Source organism: Guillardia theta (assembly GCF_000315625.1).
Source record: "Guillardia theta CCMP2712 unplaced genomic scaffold GUITHscaffold_198, whole genome shotgun sequence".
Taxonomy (NCBI): domain Eukaryota; class Cryptophyceae; order Pyrenomonadales; family Geminigeraceae; genus Guillardia; species Guillardia theta.
The window spans coordinates 58,491-74,005 of NW_005434478.1; the positions used below are offsets into that span (position 1 = coordinate 58,491).

At 53.7% G+C, this 15,515-nt stretch overlaps 6 protein-coding genes across 6 annotated transcripts; 3 read left to right on the forward strand and 3 right to left on the reverse strand.

Moving 5' to 3' along the window:
• Positions 1 to 429: 429 nt before the first annotated feature.
• On the reverse strand, positions 430 to 1,182 carry GUITHDRAFT_148219 (hypothetical protein; the record flags this gene model as incomplete). Its single annotated transcript, XM_005819942.1, has 1 exon — positions 430 to 1,182. One exon carries the CDS (start codon positions 1,180 to 1,182, stop codon positions 430 to 432), a length of 753 nt encoding a protein of 250 aa, XP_005819999.1.
• A 611-nt stretch (positions 1,183 to 1,793) lies between these two features.
• On the reverse strand, positions 1,794 to 3,072 carry GUITHDRAFT_81840 (hypothetical protein; the record flags this gene model as incomplete). Its single annotated transcript, XM_005819943.1, has 4 exons — positions 1,794 to 1,906; positions 2,055 to 2,140; positions 2,294 to 2,814; positions 2,932 to 3,072. The coding sequence occupies 4 exons, from the start codon at positions 3,070 to 3,072 to the stop codon at positions 1,794 to 1,796; spliced, it is 861 nt and encodes a 286-aa protein (XP_005820000.1).
• A 1,226-nt stretch (positions 3,073 to 4,298) lies between these two features.
• Positions 4,299 to 5,854, forward strand: GUITHDRAFT_156181 (hypothetical protein). The gene is made up of 4 exons (XM_005819944.1): positions 4,299 to 4,445; positions 4,559 to 5,079; positions 5,160 to 5,242; positions 5,489 to 5,854. The coding sequence occupies exons 1-4, from the start codon at positions 4,305 to 4,307 to the stop codon at positions 5,599 to 5,601; spliced, it is 858 nt and encodes a 285-aa protein (XP_005820001.1). The 5' UTR covers positions 4,299 to 4,304; the 3' UTR covers positions 5,602 to 5,854.
• A 495-nt stretch (positions 5,855 to 6,349) lies between these two features.
• GUITHDRAFT_156182 (hypothetical protein) lies at positions 6,350 to 7,237 on the forward strand. Its single transcript, XM_005819945.1, has 2 exons — positions 6,350 to 6,888; positions 6,941 to 7,237. The coding sequence occupies exons 1-2, from the start codon at positions 6,786 to 6,788 to the stop codon at positions 7,015 to 7,017; spliced, it is 180 nt and encodes a 59-aa protein (XP_005820002.1). The 5' UTR covers positions 6,350 to 6,785; the 3' UTR covers positions 7,018 to 7,237.
• Positions 7,238 to 7,283: 46 nt separating this feature from the next.
• On the reverse strand, positions 7,284 to 10,118 carry GUITHDRAFT_148222 (hypothetical protein; the record flags this gene model as incomplete). Its single annotated transcript, XM_005819946.1, has 16 exons — positions 7,284 to 7,337; positions 7,382 to 7,508; positions 7,557 to 7,756; positions 7,846 to 8,140; positions 8,190 to 8,301; positions 8,354 to 8,414; positions 8,484 to 8,557; positions 8,583 to 8,697; positions 8,747 to 8,791; positions 8,844 to 8,912; positions 9,033 to 9,098; positions 9,150 to 9,320; positions 9,371 to 9,440; positions 9,466 to 9,536; positions 9,586 to 9,699; positions 9,744 to 10,118. 16 exons carry the CDS (start codon positions 10,116 to 10,118, stop codon positions 7,284 to 7,286), a joined length of 2,019 nt encoding a protein of 672 aa, XP_005820003.1.
• Positions 10,119 to 10,439: 321 nt separating this feature from the next.
• Positions 10,440 to 15,092, forward strand: GUITHDRAFT_120808 (hypothetical protein; the record flags this gene model as incomplete). Its single annotated transcript, XM_005819947.1, has 13 exons — positions 10,440 to 10,517; positions 10,586 to 10,639; positions 10,688 to 10,777; positions 10,831 to 10,892; positions 10,940 to 12,278; positions 12,380 to 12,990; positions 13,252 to 13,447; positions 13,512 to 13,797; positions 13,841 to 13,876; positions 14,495 to 14,535; positions 14,652 to 14,682; positions 14,729 to 14,795; positions 14,990 to 15,092. The coding sequence occupies 13 exons, from the start codon at positions 10,440 to 10,442 to the stop codon at positions 15,090 to 15,092; spliced, it is 2,994 nt and encodes a 997-aa protein (XP_005820004.1).
• Between the last annotated feature and the right edge of the window lie 423 nt (positions 15,093 to 15,515).

Here is a 15,515-nt window from a genome sequence, read left to right on the forward strand (position 1 = left end):
AGGTTTTGTTTCCCATGACTTGTCTGCATCTCTCCCCTTCCCTTTCCTTCCCTGTCTGAATCATTTTCTACTCAGTCCGGTGAGAGGTAGAGAGGCCCTGATGAGCGGTAACATGAATCGGCCGGATGTGCACAGCCAAAATCCTTCTTAGAAAAAAGTTCTCACCAAGATCTTAAGTGACAAACGATATTTGTTGATGCAAACGATGTTTCTCGATGTTCTCCCCGCTAATTTTCTTCCCCTCTGCTACTTCTCTTTCTTCTTTGGAGAGGTATTCGTTGCCACGTGCATTGAAAACGAAAAGAGGCATTGAGTGCACGAGCAAGCAATTGTTGTGTCTACAGCCCTAGCAGATGCAAGACTAGGGTTGGAGAAAGCTTCTGGTCGTACTGGCAGACGGGGAGTGAGCAGTTTATTACACGTCTCCTGTCAGTTCTGACCAGAGTCTTGCTGCATTCCACCAAGCTTTTGCTTCAGAGTTTGTTGAAACCAAGCTACAGGATCCGCGCTTGCCGGCATCGTAGAATTCCCCTCGTTAACAGCATCCTCGGCTAGAGCTTGGATTGCTTTCCTCAGTTCAATGTTTCTTTTCTTCTCCTGTAGAAACCTCTCCAGCCGATCGTTTTCCGACTGCATTCGCTCAAGCTCTTCTTCTGACGGGACAGGATTCCTGAAATCGAAGACACTGGAGCTCGACACGACATTTTTCTGTTGTGTACTGGAAGACTTGGCTGGAGCTGTGTCCTTTGTAATCGACGCGTCATTGTCTGCCTTCACTGATTTGTCAAGTTTTTGTGTCTCTCCAACGTCAGGAGGGAGTTCCTTTCTCTTAATGCTGGTCAAGTCATCCACCAATTTTTCATCCCCTGTCATGATTTCTCCGCTTCGCTCCTCGTCCGTCTTGAGCCTCGGCAAAAATTCTTGAATGTTCCATCCCCCCCTCATCCTGATCACAGGAAGCATCGATCCTGAACTGATCTGGTGCCTGTGCAGCCAACACGGGCAGCCATGAGATCGGGTGGAGCAAGAAGAGGAAAGGCTGGAAGAAGGGGACGAGACGAGGGATGGCGCAGGAAGAAGACATGATGATGATGACGAACATGATGATGACATTGTGTTGATGACCAGCAGCGCAACCACCATGCTCGCCATCATCCCTCCTTTCGACCTCTGAGCCGCCATTGTAAGCAAGGTTCGTCGTACAAGAATCCTACAACAAAGTTTAGTTAAGACAAAGTAACTAAACCCATGGAGGTGGATCGGATCCGATGATCCGAACGGTCGGACTCCGGCGGCGCGAGCCGCCTCCGAGTGGCGCGGCGCCCGCGCGGCGGCCCGGACTCCCCGAGCCCGGGCCCGGAGCGGGCCCAGTCAGGCCGCCGCTGCAAGGCCGGGCAGCCGGGCGGTCATACGGACGGTCGGGCGGCCGCCGGGCCCTGCCGCGCGGCGGGGCGCGCCGGGCCGCTCAGTAGACGGACACTGACAGGTCACCGGGTTCCATGCCGCTACCACACTGAGGCTGAATTGTCGGAAACGACGTCGGTGAAGGTTCGGTGGACCCGTTGGCTGTTCAACGGTTCAACGGTTCCTCACTAAGCACATTCAGAGCACATTCCGACAGTACTGATGTGAATACGTTTATTTCATACGAAAAGGAGACAGTCGGCAAAACTTGAAAGAACAGAAAATTGATTTTGCAAAGAAAGCTAGACAGAAGAAAACAAGTATACACTGGCAGTCAAGTCGCGGGAAGAGATTTAGAAGCACATGTGAACAAAACATCCTCAGTCGGATCAATGCATGCTGTTAGGGTTCATCATCTGCGCTTGCATGAAGCCATTCCGAACTTGCTGCTCCATGTCCCCAACAGCGGAAGGCCCGTGAGGAACGACCATCGTTGCCCGCCCTTCATGAAGATGTCAGTTTACATGCATGATACACTATCCATATCCCTTCCCCCTTTTCTTCCTCTAACGCGAACAAGGATATCATACAAATGCCAATACAGTAAATAACATGTCATCGAATAACAAGCATTGCGATTCGACAATGACTACCTGAATGTGCGAACTCCTTCAACACATCCAAGTACTGCGTCACAAGCATCATGTGCACCACCTCTCGTGGCTCAAGCCCGCACCTGCCACGCTCCTCAGCTCCTGTGTCACACACCCCGCCCCCTGCCCCATGCCCTCTCGCCCTTCCTCTTCCCCTTGGCTTTCTCTCTCACTTGCCAGCTCCCCCCCCCCCCCTCCCCCCTTCATCTCGACCCGCTCTCCTCTCGTCTACTCACGATTCCTGCATCGACTCGATGCTGTTCTTGAAGCCATCCGTGATCGCCTGCCTCATCATCGCAGTACCCTTGCCTGACAGATGCTTCGCCTCCGCGTCCGCCTCTGCTGCTCGCACTTGCAGGATCTTCTCTGCCTCTGCCTTCTCGATCGCAGCCTCTCGGTTCCTCCTAGCCGCGTTGATCTGGTTCATGGCCTTCATCACCGTGGAGTCTGGCTGCATGTTGGTGATGAGCGCTTGGTGCACTTCGATGCCATACGGCTTCATGGAAGACGCGACTTGCGCCTTCACCGCGTTCGCCATCGACTCCTTGGCCTCGAAAGACTCGTCTAGCGTCATCGTCGGGATCTGAGAGCGGATGCAGTCATCGACGTAGGCTGTGATCTGCATGTGCGGGTTGTGGAGCTTGAAGTAGTACTGGTCGCACTCCAACGGGTTCACCGAGTACTGGATCGCGCACGTCACAGTCACCGTCACGTTGTCCTTGGTCTTGGTGTTGGTGTTGACGTCGATCTGCGTCACCTGGCACAGACCACGCCCGTCACTTCCCCGCCCTCCATCGCCAGAGCACACACAAAGTGCTCTACCCTCGACCAGCAAGCATGCACGCACGCAGCACAAGTTGCAGCAAGGACGTACCTTGATGCTGACTCCGTCGACAGTCTGGATGGGCCACAGGATGATGCTACATCCCGGGTCGAGGATGTGAGAGAACTTGCCGCAGGACTGGACGATACCTCTCTGACTTTGATCTATGCAGGCACAGCACAGGAACGACATTGATCTGCAAAATCTCCAATGAGCGCACAACCAATTTTTCGAACAGTTTGCGAACGGAAAACAAAAAAAGAGATATCTTACGATACTTCTTCTGGGTTTCTTGCTGATTCCTATTGAGTACAGTCATCTACCGTCATCACACATATTATCTCGCTTCCTGCCTCCCTCATTATCCTATCTGATGCCCAGTCAACACCAAAATGTTCTATCCATGGTCGCAACCTTTGATCACTTCCCATTTTGAAGGTACCAAGAATTCTGTTCCGCCTAAATTACCATAGGGTGCTTCGATCCTTAGTGTGGCCTTAGGGAGGTCCTAGTCTCGGTCCCAGTCATACCCCGGCAACAGATGGATGAGGGCCTAAAGCCTCAGTAAAACGGAGATTCCGAGGGGGGTAGGGTTGTAGGATTTCAGTGGGTAGGGTTATGATACTTGGGGGTAGTGGGAGAGACATCGGAGGGGGTACTTGGCAAGGCTGTGTGTCCATTTTCTAGTTTTGGAAGGAGGCTCACAAAAGATTTAAAAGGTGGGCAATGGAGGGGTGGGGTAGAGAAAGAGGAAGCGATAGAACCGGGTCTATTATCGGTCAGATAAAGGGGTCCAATTTCAACTTCTGTACGGGGTCGCAATCTGCGACAGGGTGGGTCTTGTTTTGAAATTTCTTCTATTGAATGGGGTGGGTCCATTTGCGATGGGGCGTAAGGGGTAGTCAGGCGCTAAAGTATGAGGTGGGTTGAAATAAGGGAAGGTTTCGGAGTGAGGCCTATTCGGATAGGGTATACAATGCTGAAATCGGAGGTGGGGTATTGGAATGAGGGGTGGGTTGTGCTCAAATTTATGGACTTTTTCCGAGCGGGTAGGGTGGTGGTTACAATTTCAGATACGAGGGGTGGTTCTGGAGGGGGTAGTGAGGAAATTTTTGAGGGATGTAGAAAAATGCTCAAGGAGAGGGAGAGGAATGCGTTTGATAGAGGCGAGATGAGTGTTTGATGTTGATGGAACAGAGTACGCTCCAACACTGAATGATTGATAGAACGAAAAAGCGAAAATTGGCCCGAAAAAACCTAGGAACTTCTGTGAACTGTCGATCCCTACTATGCTTAATAATTGCGCTTGGACCTGCCTCATTAATGAAATGTCAATTGAGCAATGGAAGCTTCTTTCAAAGCATGATGATAAAAAAACAGCTTGATATTTGATATAGAAAACTCACACGAGATTTTGCAGATCAATGTCGTTCCTGTGCTGTGCCTGCATAGATCAAAGTGAGAGAGGTATCGTCCAGTCCTGCGGCAAGTTCTCTCACATCCTCGACCCGGGATGTAGCATCATCCTGTGGCCCATCCAGACTGTCGACGGAGTCAGCATCAAGGTATGTCCTTGCTGCAACTTGTGCTGCGTGCGTGCATGCTTGCTGGTCGAGGGTAGAGCACTTTGTGCTCTGGCGATGGAGGGCGGGGAAGTGACGGGCGTGGTCCGTGCCAGGTGACGCAGATCGACGTCAACACCAACACCAAGACCAAGGACAACGTGACGGTGACTGTGACGTGCGCGATCCAGTACTCGGTGAACCCGTTGGAGTGCGACCAGTACTACTTCAAGCTCCACAACCCGCACATGCAGATCACAGCCTACGTTGATGACTGCATCCGCTCTCAGATCCCGACGATGACGCTAGACGAGTCTTTCGAGGCCAAGGAGTCGATGGCGAACGCGGTGAAGGCGCAAGTCGCGTCTTCCATGAAGCCGTATGGCATCGAAGTGCACCAAGCGCTCATCACCAACATGCAGCCAGACTCCACGGTGATGCAAGCCATGAATCAGATCAACGCGGCTAGGAGGAACCGAGAGGCTGCGATCGAGAAGGCAGAGGCAGAGAAGATCCTGCAAGTGCGAGCAGCAGAGGCGGACGCGGAGGCGAAGCATCTGTCAGGCAAGGGTACTGCGATGATGAGGCAGGCGATCACGGATGGCTTCAAGAACAGCATCGAGTCGATGAAGGAATCGTGAGTAGACGAGAGGAGAGCGGGTCGAGATGAAGGGGGAGGGGCGGGGGATGTGACACAGGAGCTGAGGAGCGTGGCAGGTGCGGGCTTGAGCCACGAGAGGTGGTGCACATGATGCTTGTGACGCAGTACTTGGATGTGTTGAAGGAGTTCGCACAGTCTGGTATGTATATGATCAAAGCATGCTGTGTGTTATTTTGTTTGAATATTGTTGTATGCTCCATTCCCTTTAGATTGGTTTTTTCTGTTGGATTTAGTGTTAGTTGCCGTGAGTGGAAGCAGGTTCCGAGGTACAGTGATGATAGAAAAAGAATGGTGTCATGTGCTAACCTATTTAGATTTTTGTCTTACTCCGACCTGCATGTTTCTGTTGCGAAAGGTTATGAAGTCTTGACGTGCTGTGTTTCAGGGCGGGCTACGATGGTCGTTCCCCATGGACCTTCGGCTGTTGGCGACATCGAGCAGCAAGTTCGGAATGGCTTCATGCAAGCACAGATGATGAACCCTAACAGCATGCATTAAGCACAAAAATGTCACCGATCGAGTAGAAGCTCATCGATGTCTTGTATGCTCAGCAGTGTGGATTTAAGTTTGCGTTCGGAAATCATGTCGGTTCCGGATACCTATTTTCTGTGAATGATTTGATGAGATTGTAGTCCTTGAAACTTGCTTGTACAGACAGCAAGAAAGTTGTTGTGTTATCCTGATGGTTGTTTCACGATTATTGTAGGCCTCTTAATTTATGACACAGCTCTTAAATATTATCGTAACTTGCACATCTCATTCATACTTCTGACCCGTCTTACATGTTGTCACAACAATGTCTTACATGTTGTCACAACAATGTCTTACATGTTGTCACAACAATGTCTTACATGTTGTCACAACAATGTCTTGTATGTTGTCTCAACAATGTCTTGCATCTACAGTTCTTCAATCATAATTATTTCACTCTTCACACAAGGTTGGTCATTCCACGGGCCTTTTGCACCAGATGCAACGTTTGGTCAGCCGTCAGCACCCTCTTTCCTCTATCGTGTACCTACCCCTCATATTAGAGGTATCTTGACCGGTTCTCGGGTCCCGGCCTCTGATTCAAACACGAAAACCTCTACTTTGGCACTGCAAAAGAGATGTATTTATAGAATAATTTATAATAGGCACAACCTGACTCTTCCCCCAGTATCTGGTACAAATATAAATGGGAAAAGATACATTTTCACTCTCTAACAAGTACTTCTAATCTACAACCGTCCTCCACTCCTCCCCCACTTCCTCCCCGACTCCTCAAAATGGACTCATCAGTCTCCTGCACTCCTGCCCTGCCCACGCGCGAGACCATTTCCCCTCCTCCTCTCCCCCATCATCCTCATCGTCGTACTGTTTTGTCGTGATCTTATGTTCGAAACATTGTTTTCCTGCAATGTCTTTCTTTGTGCTTGCTGTCCTTGCAACTTTTTCGAAGCAGATTTCACTGGTTTTGAGCAAGAGCAAATTTTCTGTATCGAAAGTTGATCTGCATCTTAGTGATTCATGTTGTTTCTAACGTGATACAATCAGTTGAGAACTCCTCTGAAAAATTATGTCACCTTGCATTTCTGGATGTGATCACTAACCGTTTCTTGTCAACAGATCGTAACAACGGACAATCGTCAGCTTTGATATTTCAATCGATTCTCGAACACCTTTCACCTTCATCGATCATCATGAAGCTCGCAAACAGCTCTACTTGTGGTGTCATCTCAACCATTGGATCAGTGGCCATATCTGCTGCTGCAGTGGCAATTGGCGTCCGCGCTTCGCAACGAAGTAGGTGGATTGGAAAACATTTTCATTTCTGACCCTACTTCTTGGTTTGCAGTCAGAGCGAAGGAGATTAAGACAGGATCCTCTAGACCAAAGTCTGGGAAGACTGTTGGACAGTACTACGTGTATTGAGAAGCTGCCATCAATGTCTGCAAGCTACAGACGAGAGAGTTGCTGCTTTGTGTCTATATGTGTACATTTGTTGCGTGTGAGGTCTGAGTACCTGAAGTTTGACTGCATGTCAAGATAAAAGAAAACTCCTACGTGTCATGACATATCATGAAAAAAGAGGAGAACCCCACTGTAATATTCCTGAACGACTTGTTCTTTAATACATGGAAGATGAATCTTTCAAGTGTAGCGATCGGTTCAGTGTATGTGGACGACTTCCTTGGAGGTCAAACCTCGTCAGCAGATTCGAACTCATTGAACATGGTCTCATCGGGATACAGCTGATAACTCGTCAATCATTGCACCACGCTCTCTCTTCTCTCACCTGCTTGGCGTAGTCGAGCGTCTTCTTAGCGAGCACGCGATTGCTGTATTCCTTCCGCTTGACCAACATGATCCGGCAGACGCCCAGCAGAGCCGCCTTGTTCTCACGGTCTAGGAGGAGGACGGAGCTACAGCGTAGCAGGGTCAGGTTGCAACGTCACATCGCTCCCTCCTACCTGTAGAGCTTGTGTGCGAGCTTCAGCTTCCCCTCCAGCTCGTACAGGAGGCCGAGGCTGATGGAGGTTGCGAGGTGCAGCGGGTCGGACAGGTACGCTCTCTTGAGCAGTCGGTAGGCCGCCTTGACGTCGTTCCGATCCATCAGGATCACCTGCGCCAGCTTGCAGAGCGCTGGCGAAGAGCATGGCCGTAGCTGAACCTGCGGTAACCGTCGCAATGTGAGGGAGGAGCCGAGGAGCGGGTGGGGATGGGAGCAAAGGAGTGAGGGGGGAGGAGGCGAGAGAGAACCGCGTGCTTGAGCCATCGCTGTGCAAGTGCGTGCTCCTTCATCTGCAGGAAACCAGTGGAGCAGGAGAAGACGAGGTCGAAGTCATGAGGGTACGAGGCCGCAAGCTGCTGGAGCTGAATTTTCATTTCCTCCTTCTCCTGGTCACCAGCAAAACGAATGAGACGAGACGTCCGCTCGGCTTCGATTCTCTTGGTCCATATGACGCATCCTTTCGCTGCAGCAAACTCTAACGCGCGATCAAACATCACTTTGATAAGCTCCTGCTCCTCCCCGAACAGCTCAAGGTATCTTTCTCTGCACGAGCGAACATCAGCATCTACACAAGCTTCCGCAGTCCCAAGACCTGGGCTTCTCATTCAAAGGATCCATCTCCATCGCTCGTGCAACCGCCTTCACTGCCTCGTCGTGATTCTTGCCGCACTTGAAAAGCAAGTCGGAGTAGAGGAGGAGGAGGTCTGACCCGCGGCTGGTCAGGAACACACATCTACTGGCTCATCTTATCTTCACCTGGAGTCTCACAGGAAAGAAGAGCCTTCTGCACCAACGTGATGGCTCCTATCGTGTCTCCCTGCAGGTGAAGGTTCAGGTTGGAAGGGGACTAGCACGTCAGACGTCTTGCAGCATGTCGAATGCTGACATTCGAAGAGCCATGGCATTGGACGGTTCGCAGCGCAGGACATGTGCCATCGCCTCCGCTCTCATGGGATCGGCCTAGTGCACCCGGTCAGCAGCACACGGCAGCCCCAGGGACTCTCGACCCTCTTGGCTTTGAATCGGACAAGGAAGTCGAGGTAGGCGTAGAAGAACTCTGCCTGCACCTCGCCTGCGCTCCTGGTGACATTGTGGATCTTCTGCAATCCGATGGGTCAACATGGACAAGCGAGGTGGGAGGAGGAGAACCTGGAACAGCAAGGAAGCTCGATCAATATCGCACACTCGAGACAACTGGACAAGAAGCAGCTATCAGTCACTCGCAACCATATTGTCAAGGACCAACCAGTTTCGCGTATCCTATGAGCGCCTCCGTCTGATTCGGATCGACGCTCAAACTTCGGACAAACAGAACCTGCAACATGGCATGCCGACACAGAAAGATGTGAGGGAGTATCGGCAAGAGGGAGAGCAGGCGAAGGCGGGGCAGCAGGATGAAAGGTGGAGGTGGTGGAGGAGGAGGCTGGAACAATACCTCAGACTCTGTGACGTTGATGGACTCCTGGAAGAGAACCGTCGCAAGATTGGTCAGAGCCTCAGTCTGCCGTCACAGTCAGCCCGAACAAGGCAGAGAAAGCTGGGGCAGGCGGACCATGTTGGGCTCGAGGGCGATGGCATTGCGGTAGAGCTCCACGGCTCTCGTGACGTTCTTGATGTCCTCGAGTTTGTACTTCTCGTCTCCGCTGTAGACGTGCTCCTGTCCCTCAACGCCATGGTACATGAGGGCCGTGGCGAAGTAGATGGAGGCTTCGTTCGGGTAGATCTGGAGAGAAGACGTCAGCGCCGAGGGACTCGGAGGGGATCGCGTTCAACCCGTTGAAGATCCTCGTAAATCTTGATGGCTCCCTGGAGATCCTTGCAGCCGGCCTGGAGACAGGTAAGCCTTCCATGGCAGGGATAGCTCTTACATGACGACCTTGAGGAACATGGCGTATGACATCATTATGTCCACCCTCCGCCTCTCCTTCCTGAGGATCCCCTGACTCTCTTGTCACATGTTGCCGTCAACGTCATTCTGCTGTGGTCACCTCGAAAACCTCCCGAGCAGCATCGACGTCGTCCCGTATGCTCCACAAGAACAGAGCATAACTCTCCATCACATCCACGTCCTCGCCATTCGCCTCCAGGTGGTCCATGTACACCTGTAGCAGCAGTCACCGCCGTCCAGCATGGTGGAGGCCCTTACAAGCTCCGCTGCATCGAAGTCATGCTGCAGGACAAGCCTCTCTACTTCTTCTAGCACGTCGTCACAGCTCCGGGCAAGTTGACCAGCCTGAGCTCCAACGTCTTCTCCCCTCTGAGGTCTGGCGCGCGACTCCACCTCTCGAAAGGCTGCATCGAACTCGTCGTCAAGCGCATCGACGCCGACGTCGTCCATCTGCGTCATGACCATGTCCTTGTCCTCTGTCCTTCCTCCCCGCAGCTTCAGGATCGTGGGCAGGGAGCAAGGGAACCCATGGTGATTCACCAAAGCAACTTCGCATCCAAGGAGCTCGCTTCTCGTCGCAAGGAGGAGGAGGACAGTCAGTCCTGCATTCATGATACCGCTGCTCTTCTTCATCGTCCTTCTAGTCCACCTTCCTGCATTCCTTCCTTCCACTCCCTCCCTCCCCTCCCTCCTCGCGTCTCCACCGCCAGTGCTGTACCAGTTTCCGCATTGGACGCATCAGGCAAGTTCGCCTCAGTATGTCACCCATCCATGGCGGGAGAGGATGAGGCAGCGGGGGGGGCAGGCAGCGGGGAGGGGAGGGGAGCAGGGCAGGAGAGTGATGGCACGACAGGGAGAATAGGAGGAAGAGGAGGAGGAGGAGAGAGTGAAAGGGAGAAGGGAGAAGGGATGGATCAACATGGGGGAGAGGAACAAGGGGGGAGGGAGACGACGATGGAAAGCGGCGAGGAGGACGCGAAGGAGCAAGAGCAGGAAGATCTTGAGCCCTTGAGCAACAAGATCAAGACTGAGGTGACGATGCTTGAACTGAGACAAGAGCTGGAGGAGGAGGTCGCATTAATAGCCTTGTTGCCTTCCAGGTTTATGAACCTGACCAGCCTTCGGTCTTAGAGGATTATCCATCGGAGAGATTGGTGCGGCAAGCTGAACGATCCCATCCTGCTCCTCACGTTCTGATGCAGCCCTTCCTTGCCGATCGGCTGCTACAAACAGCGTCGGTGTCGCCAGAGCTCCTCGCCGCCATCGCTGACCAAGGCGCGGAAATCCCACGAGTACTCCGCATGATCACTGACGTGGGTGTCTTGAAGGTCTTGGGCTTCACCAGGTCTTGTATGAGGGATCGCAAGTCATGCAGTACTTGACCCATGACGCATCCAACCCCTCCAGGTGAGGAACTACCATCAACTGCTCTCCTCTCATCGTGCTCGGACTAGGATGTGGGCGCTGGGGCTGTTGGGGGAGGTGCTGGACTCTCTGGTGCTCTGCCCGGTGGAGTCGAAGCGAAGCTCGACGAGGACGGTGCGGATAGACGTGCAGACGTGCGAGGGGAGGGGCGACAACCTGGTGAAGTCCTTCGAGTTCTTCAGCGACGGGGTCGCCATGGACCTGCCCCAGGTCAAGAGATTCCTCGACAGCGGAGCAAGTGAGAATGACCAGCTGGTGTTGGAGCTGGAGGGAAGCAACATGTTCCAAGAGCTGGGGTGCAGGTGGAGCCTCGACTGGCCGTTCCCCTCCATCCGGCCGATCGTCAACCTCTGTCGATCATGTCTGATCCTGACCTGCGACAGTCCCGGGAGGTTCTTGGTTGCGCTCTACCAGGCAGAGCTCAACGATAAAGGCTACCTTCTTGTTCCTATCGTGCAGCTGCAGGACGGTACTCCGGTGCCGGGAGGAGAAGGAGGGGAGTGGATGATCGGCAAGACTGTGAGGGTTCGAGGGGAGGACGGGGAGAGCTGGCGGGAGGGAAGGATCGAAGAGCTATGTCAGGACGGTTTCATGGTGATCTTCGGAGACAGAGATGAGAAGGCTGAGGGGGAGAGGAGAGAACGTGTGAGCTTCTATCAATCAGCATGGCAGCTTGCTACAAAGGAGGAGGAGGAAGAGGGAGGGAGGTCGGAGGACGGCTGGTGGTCGCCTTGCGAATTTTCATGGCGAGTGATCTGGGAGCGACTGTCTGACGCGACCAAGTTCAAAGTACATGACTGGACGCACAGCAGCCTGACGGGAACGTGGCTGATCCTCGACGAGCTGATCCTGGAAAGTTTCCTGAGCGAGACCCAGGAGGCCGGGTCCTCTTCCGACTCTTCGTCGTTGGGCTGGGACGTCACCATCGTCGACGCCGACTACCTTAAGCAGTGCGTGTGCAGTGGCTGGATGACGGAGGAGCACGGGAGTCTCCCGGTGCTGACGTCGCTCAGCTCTCTCCTGCAGGTGCTGTACAAGAGCAGGCAGGTGGACATCATGCTGTTGGGGCAGCGGATCAAGAGAAGAAGCCTGCTTGCTATGGTTGAACATCCCAAGAACTTCTCGATTGACGTTCAAGTGCCGTCCAAGGATGACTCGTCCCACGGCTATCAGCGCGTGTCCATCACCCTCGGGCTGAGCCAGGCAGCCAAGGAAGGGAGCGGGCAGGCGATGACGGGGTTCTTCGTGTACGCGAGCAAGAGGCTGCTCATCCCATTCCTTCAGCTCTCTGTCCAGAAAGATCGGGTTGGTCGAGGCGTCATCGGCCTCATTGAGATGGAACATGTCTTCTCCTTCACAATGACAAAGGTCTGTCACTCCCTGAGGGATCCCTTCTTCCTCCCTCCCTCCCTCCGTACCAACCCCCTCCCTCCTTCCATTTCTCAGACTCTCCCTGACTCTCTCTGCAGTGGGTTCTGGTAGGCAAGTTTGTCGAGCAGAGCATGTTCGAATATCTCCATGACCTCTTCGCGTCCCATCCTGAAAGGTTCGACGGCGTCGAACCCAAGACTCCATCCTCGCGCTCGGGTTTCTTCCGGTACAGGAAGCTGAGGAAGCAGCTGAAGGAGGTGAAGGACGACTCCCGCTCCAAGAACGCTTCTCCCCATCCCGCCACTAGCGACAAGGATGACGCGCTGTCCCCGAAGCGGCAGAGGAGGGTGGTGGAGCCGCCAATGAAGTACAAGTTCGAGGAGGAGCACTTGGAGCAGATTGAGACGAGGAAGAGGAGGCGATCGGACCAGGGGAGGGGAGACAGGTCGGGGAAGAAGGGACCGTTCAGCAGAGGACAGAAGGTGTGGGTAAGAAACTCGTCGGAACTCTGGCCCCTCAACGCGGCCAAGGAGCTGATCAAGACGATCACTGCTGACGTTCTCTCTAGCGGGCGGATCCCCCCGCAGGTAGAGAGGAGAGCAGCTGACGAGGAGGTTGACGAGGTTCAGGTGGGGACTGTTACGTCGGATGTCTTGCGGGGAGCGGTGGAGGTGACTCTGGTGGACTCTGATGACGTCATCAAGTGCAGGTGTCCCCTCGTCCTGTGCTCCTCTACTTCACCCTGCTTCCTTCCTCCTCCTCCTCCTCCTCCTCAACCTTTCCTCTCCTCTCCTCTCCTCTCCTCTCCTCTCCTCTCCTCTCCTCTCCTCTCCTCTCCTCTCCTCTCCTCTCCTCTCCTCTTCTTTTGCTCCTCATCTCCTCCTCATCATGTTCCTGCTCTCCTGCTCTCCTCTTCTCTCCTCCTGCCCTCCTGACCTCCTCCCCTGTGACGCCTGCTGACTTGCTGCAGGCTGAGCAACGTCTCCTCCTACCGGCCTGGTAGTTCTCCTCCTCCTGTCGATTTCTCTGCCCCGCCTTCGAGTCGACCAGCAGCGACGGCGAGCGCGAGCTCGACCCAGAGCAACAGTACGAGCAAGTTGTCGGAGAAGAGGGAGGACATAAGGACGTTTGTCGACAACCTTGCGTGCAACCTCCTTCCTCAGCAGGTGAGAGGACGGAGAGGAAGAGGAGGACGAGGGCAAGGACAAGGACGAACGAGAGACGGAGCAGGAGCAGGAGCAGGAGCAGGAGCAGGAGCAGGAGCAGGAGCAGGAGCAGGAGCAGGAGCAGGAGCAGGAGCAGGAGCAGGAGCAGGAGCAGGAGCAGGAGCAGGAGCAGGAGCAGGAGCAGGAGCAGGAGCAGGGGCAGGAAACGAAGCAGCACAGCAGTGAAATGGAATGGCAGGCAAACTCCCTGGTCGAGATGTTCTGCAACCTCGACCCTTCAGCGGAGGATTTCGTCTCCTTCAAATCCGCCGCAGCTTCTCTTGCTCCTCCTGCGCCCCAACCAGGAGAGGGTGAGGTAGAACTTGCTGCTATCGCTTGCTGACGTCACTCCAGAGGTTGAAGAGTCTGCCACCGCATCGCAAGAGATCGGTGAGAATCGCTCAGGAAGCTCTCCTCGTCCTCCTCGTCCTCCTCCCCGTTGTCTTGACGAGTGTGTTTTTTTTGTTTTTTGTTCTTTTTGTTTTTTTGTTTTGGTTTTTTTTTATTTTATTTTTGTTTTTGAACTTTTTTTTCTTTAAAAAGAGGAGAGGGTTTTTTTGAGGTCTGGGGGGCCCCACCAAGAAGGGGGAGGGGGAAAATGTGCCTTTTAAAGCATATGTCCCGCCCCTCGAAGGGGTAAAAGATTCCCCCCCCCCAATGAAAAAACAGGGGTGAAATTTGGAAGAGAGCTTTTTCTACGTTCCCTTGTCTTCAGCCTAGCCCTCCCAACCAGCTTGCTTATCTTGTAGTTTTGTCCGTGTGAATTTTCTCTTACCTGCAGGTAAAACAAAAGGATACATCACAAAAAAAGGGGGGGGAGGCCAGAAAAGGACTTTGAGAAAGGAGGTTAAGGAAAGGGGGAGGGCAAAGGAAATTCTCCGGGGGGGTCCCCTTCCCCCCCCCCCCCCCCCCCCTCCCCCTCCTCCTCCCTCCCGCCTCCTCCTCCCTCCCGCCTCCTCCTCCCTCCCCGCCTCCTCCTCCCTCCCGCCTCTTGATCGTTCCTCGCAGAGTTTGCAAGAGAAACTGAACTCAAGGACAAGATCTCTGCTGTAAGCTCCCACCACCCCACCCCCTCCCATCCCCTCCCATCCTCTAGTTCCTCCTGCCTCTATTCACACCTTCCCTCCCCCTCCCTTCATCCTAGCCTAACGCTCCAATCCTTCAGCTCGGAAAGCTGCACAGGAGCGTCGTGCTGGGTATCGACTCCAGCTCACCCCAAGCTGGACTGACGAGATTTGACAGGCTGGGAAAAAGATTTGGATCAGCTCCAGATGGTTCAGAAGCATCAGAAGATCCTGACTGGAATGCTGTGAGCTCCCTGGCTCCTCCTCCTCCTCCTCCTCCTCCTCCTCCTCCTCCTCTCTATCCTTCCCTTTCTCGTGCTTTTCCCACCCTGCCTTTTTCTTACCTCTTGCTTCTTCGACCCTGCTTCCCCCTCTTTTCTTCTTTCATCCTCCACCGTCTACTACTCAATGTTTCTCCCTCCCTCACGCGCGTCTTCAGCTGCGAGATGTACGCAAGGAACTCTCAAGTTCTCAACGAGCAGGAGGAGGTCCCTGCTGCTGCTGGGCAGCTCGAGAGCAGCTCGAGCAAGACAGGGCAGTAGGAGGAGAGGGGAGGGAGCAGGACTGTAAATTATCATAAGGGAGGAAAAGGATTATGTCATCAGAAGCACTTGTTCTGTCAAATCTCACACTCATCAACTCCTCCTCCTCTACGTCTGCATGCTCTTCCGGATGGTGTCCTCCAGGTGGGGATAGTTGGTCAGCACCAGCTGGAGGAGAAGGTGAGGTCGAGCAGGAGAGCGAGAGGGAGGAAGAGGGCGAGAGGGAGGACAACTATGGAGGGCAAAGAGGACGAAGGCGAGGAAGGGGACGGAGGGCAAGTTGGAGGAGGAGGTGGAGGAGGAGGAGGAGGAGGAGGAGGAGGACAGAGAGCAAGGAGGAGGGGTGGAGGGGAAGGAGGAAACAGAAGAGCAGTTGGCGGACCTTGAGCTGCTTGTATGCGTCTTGCAGGTTGTCGTTGGTGA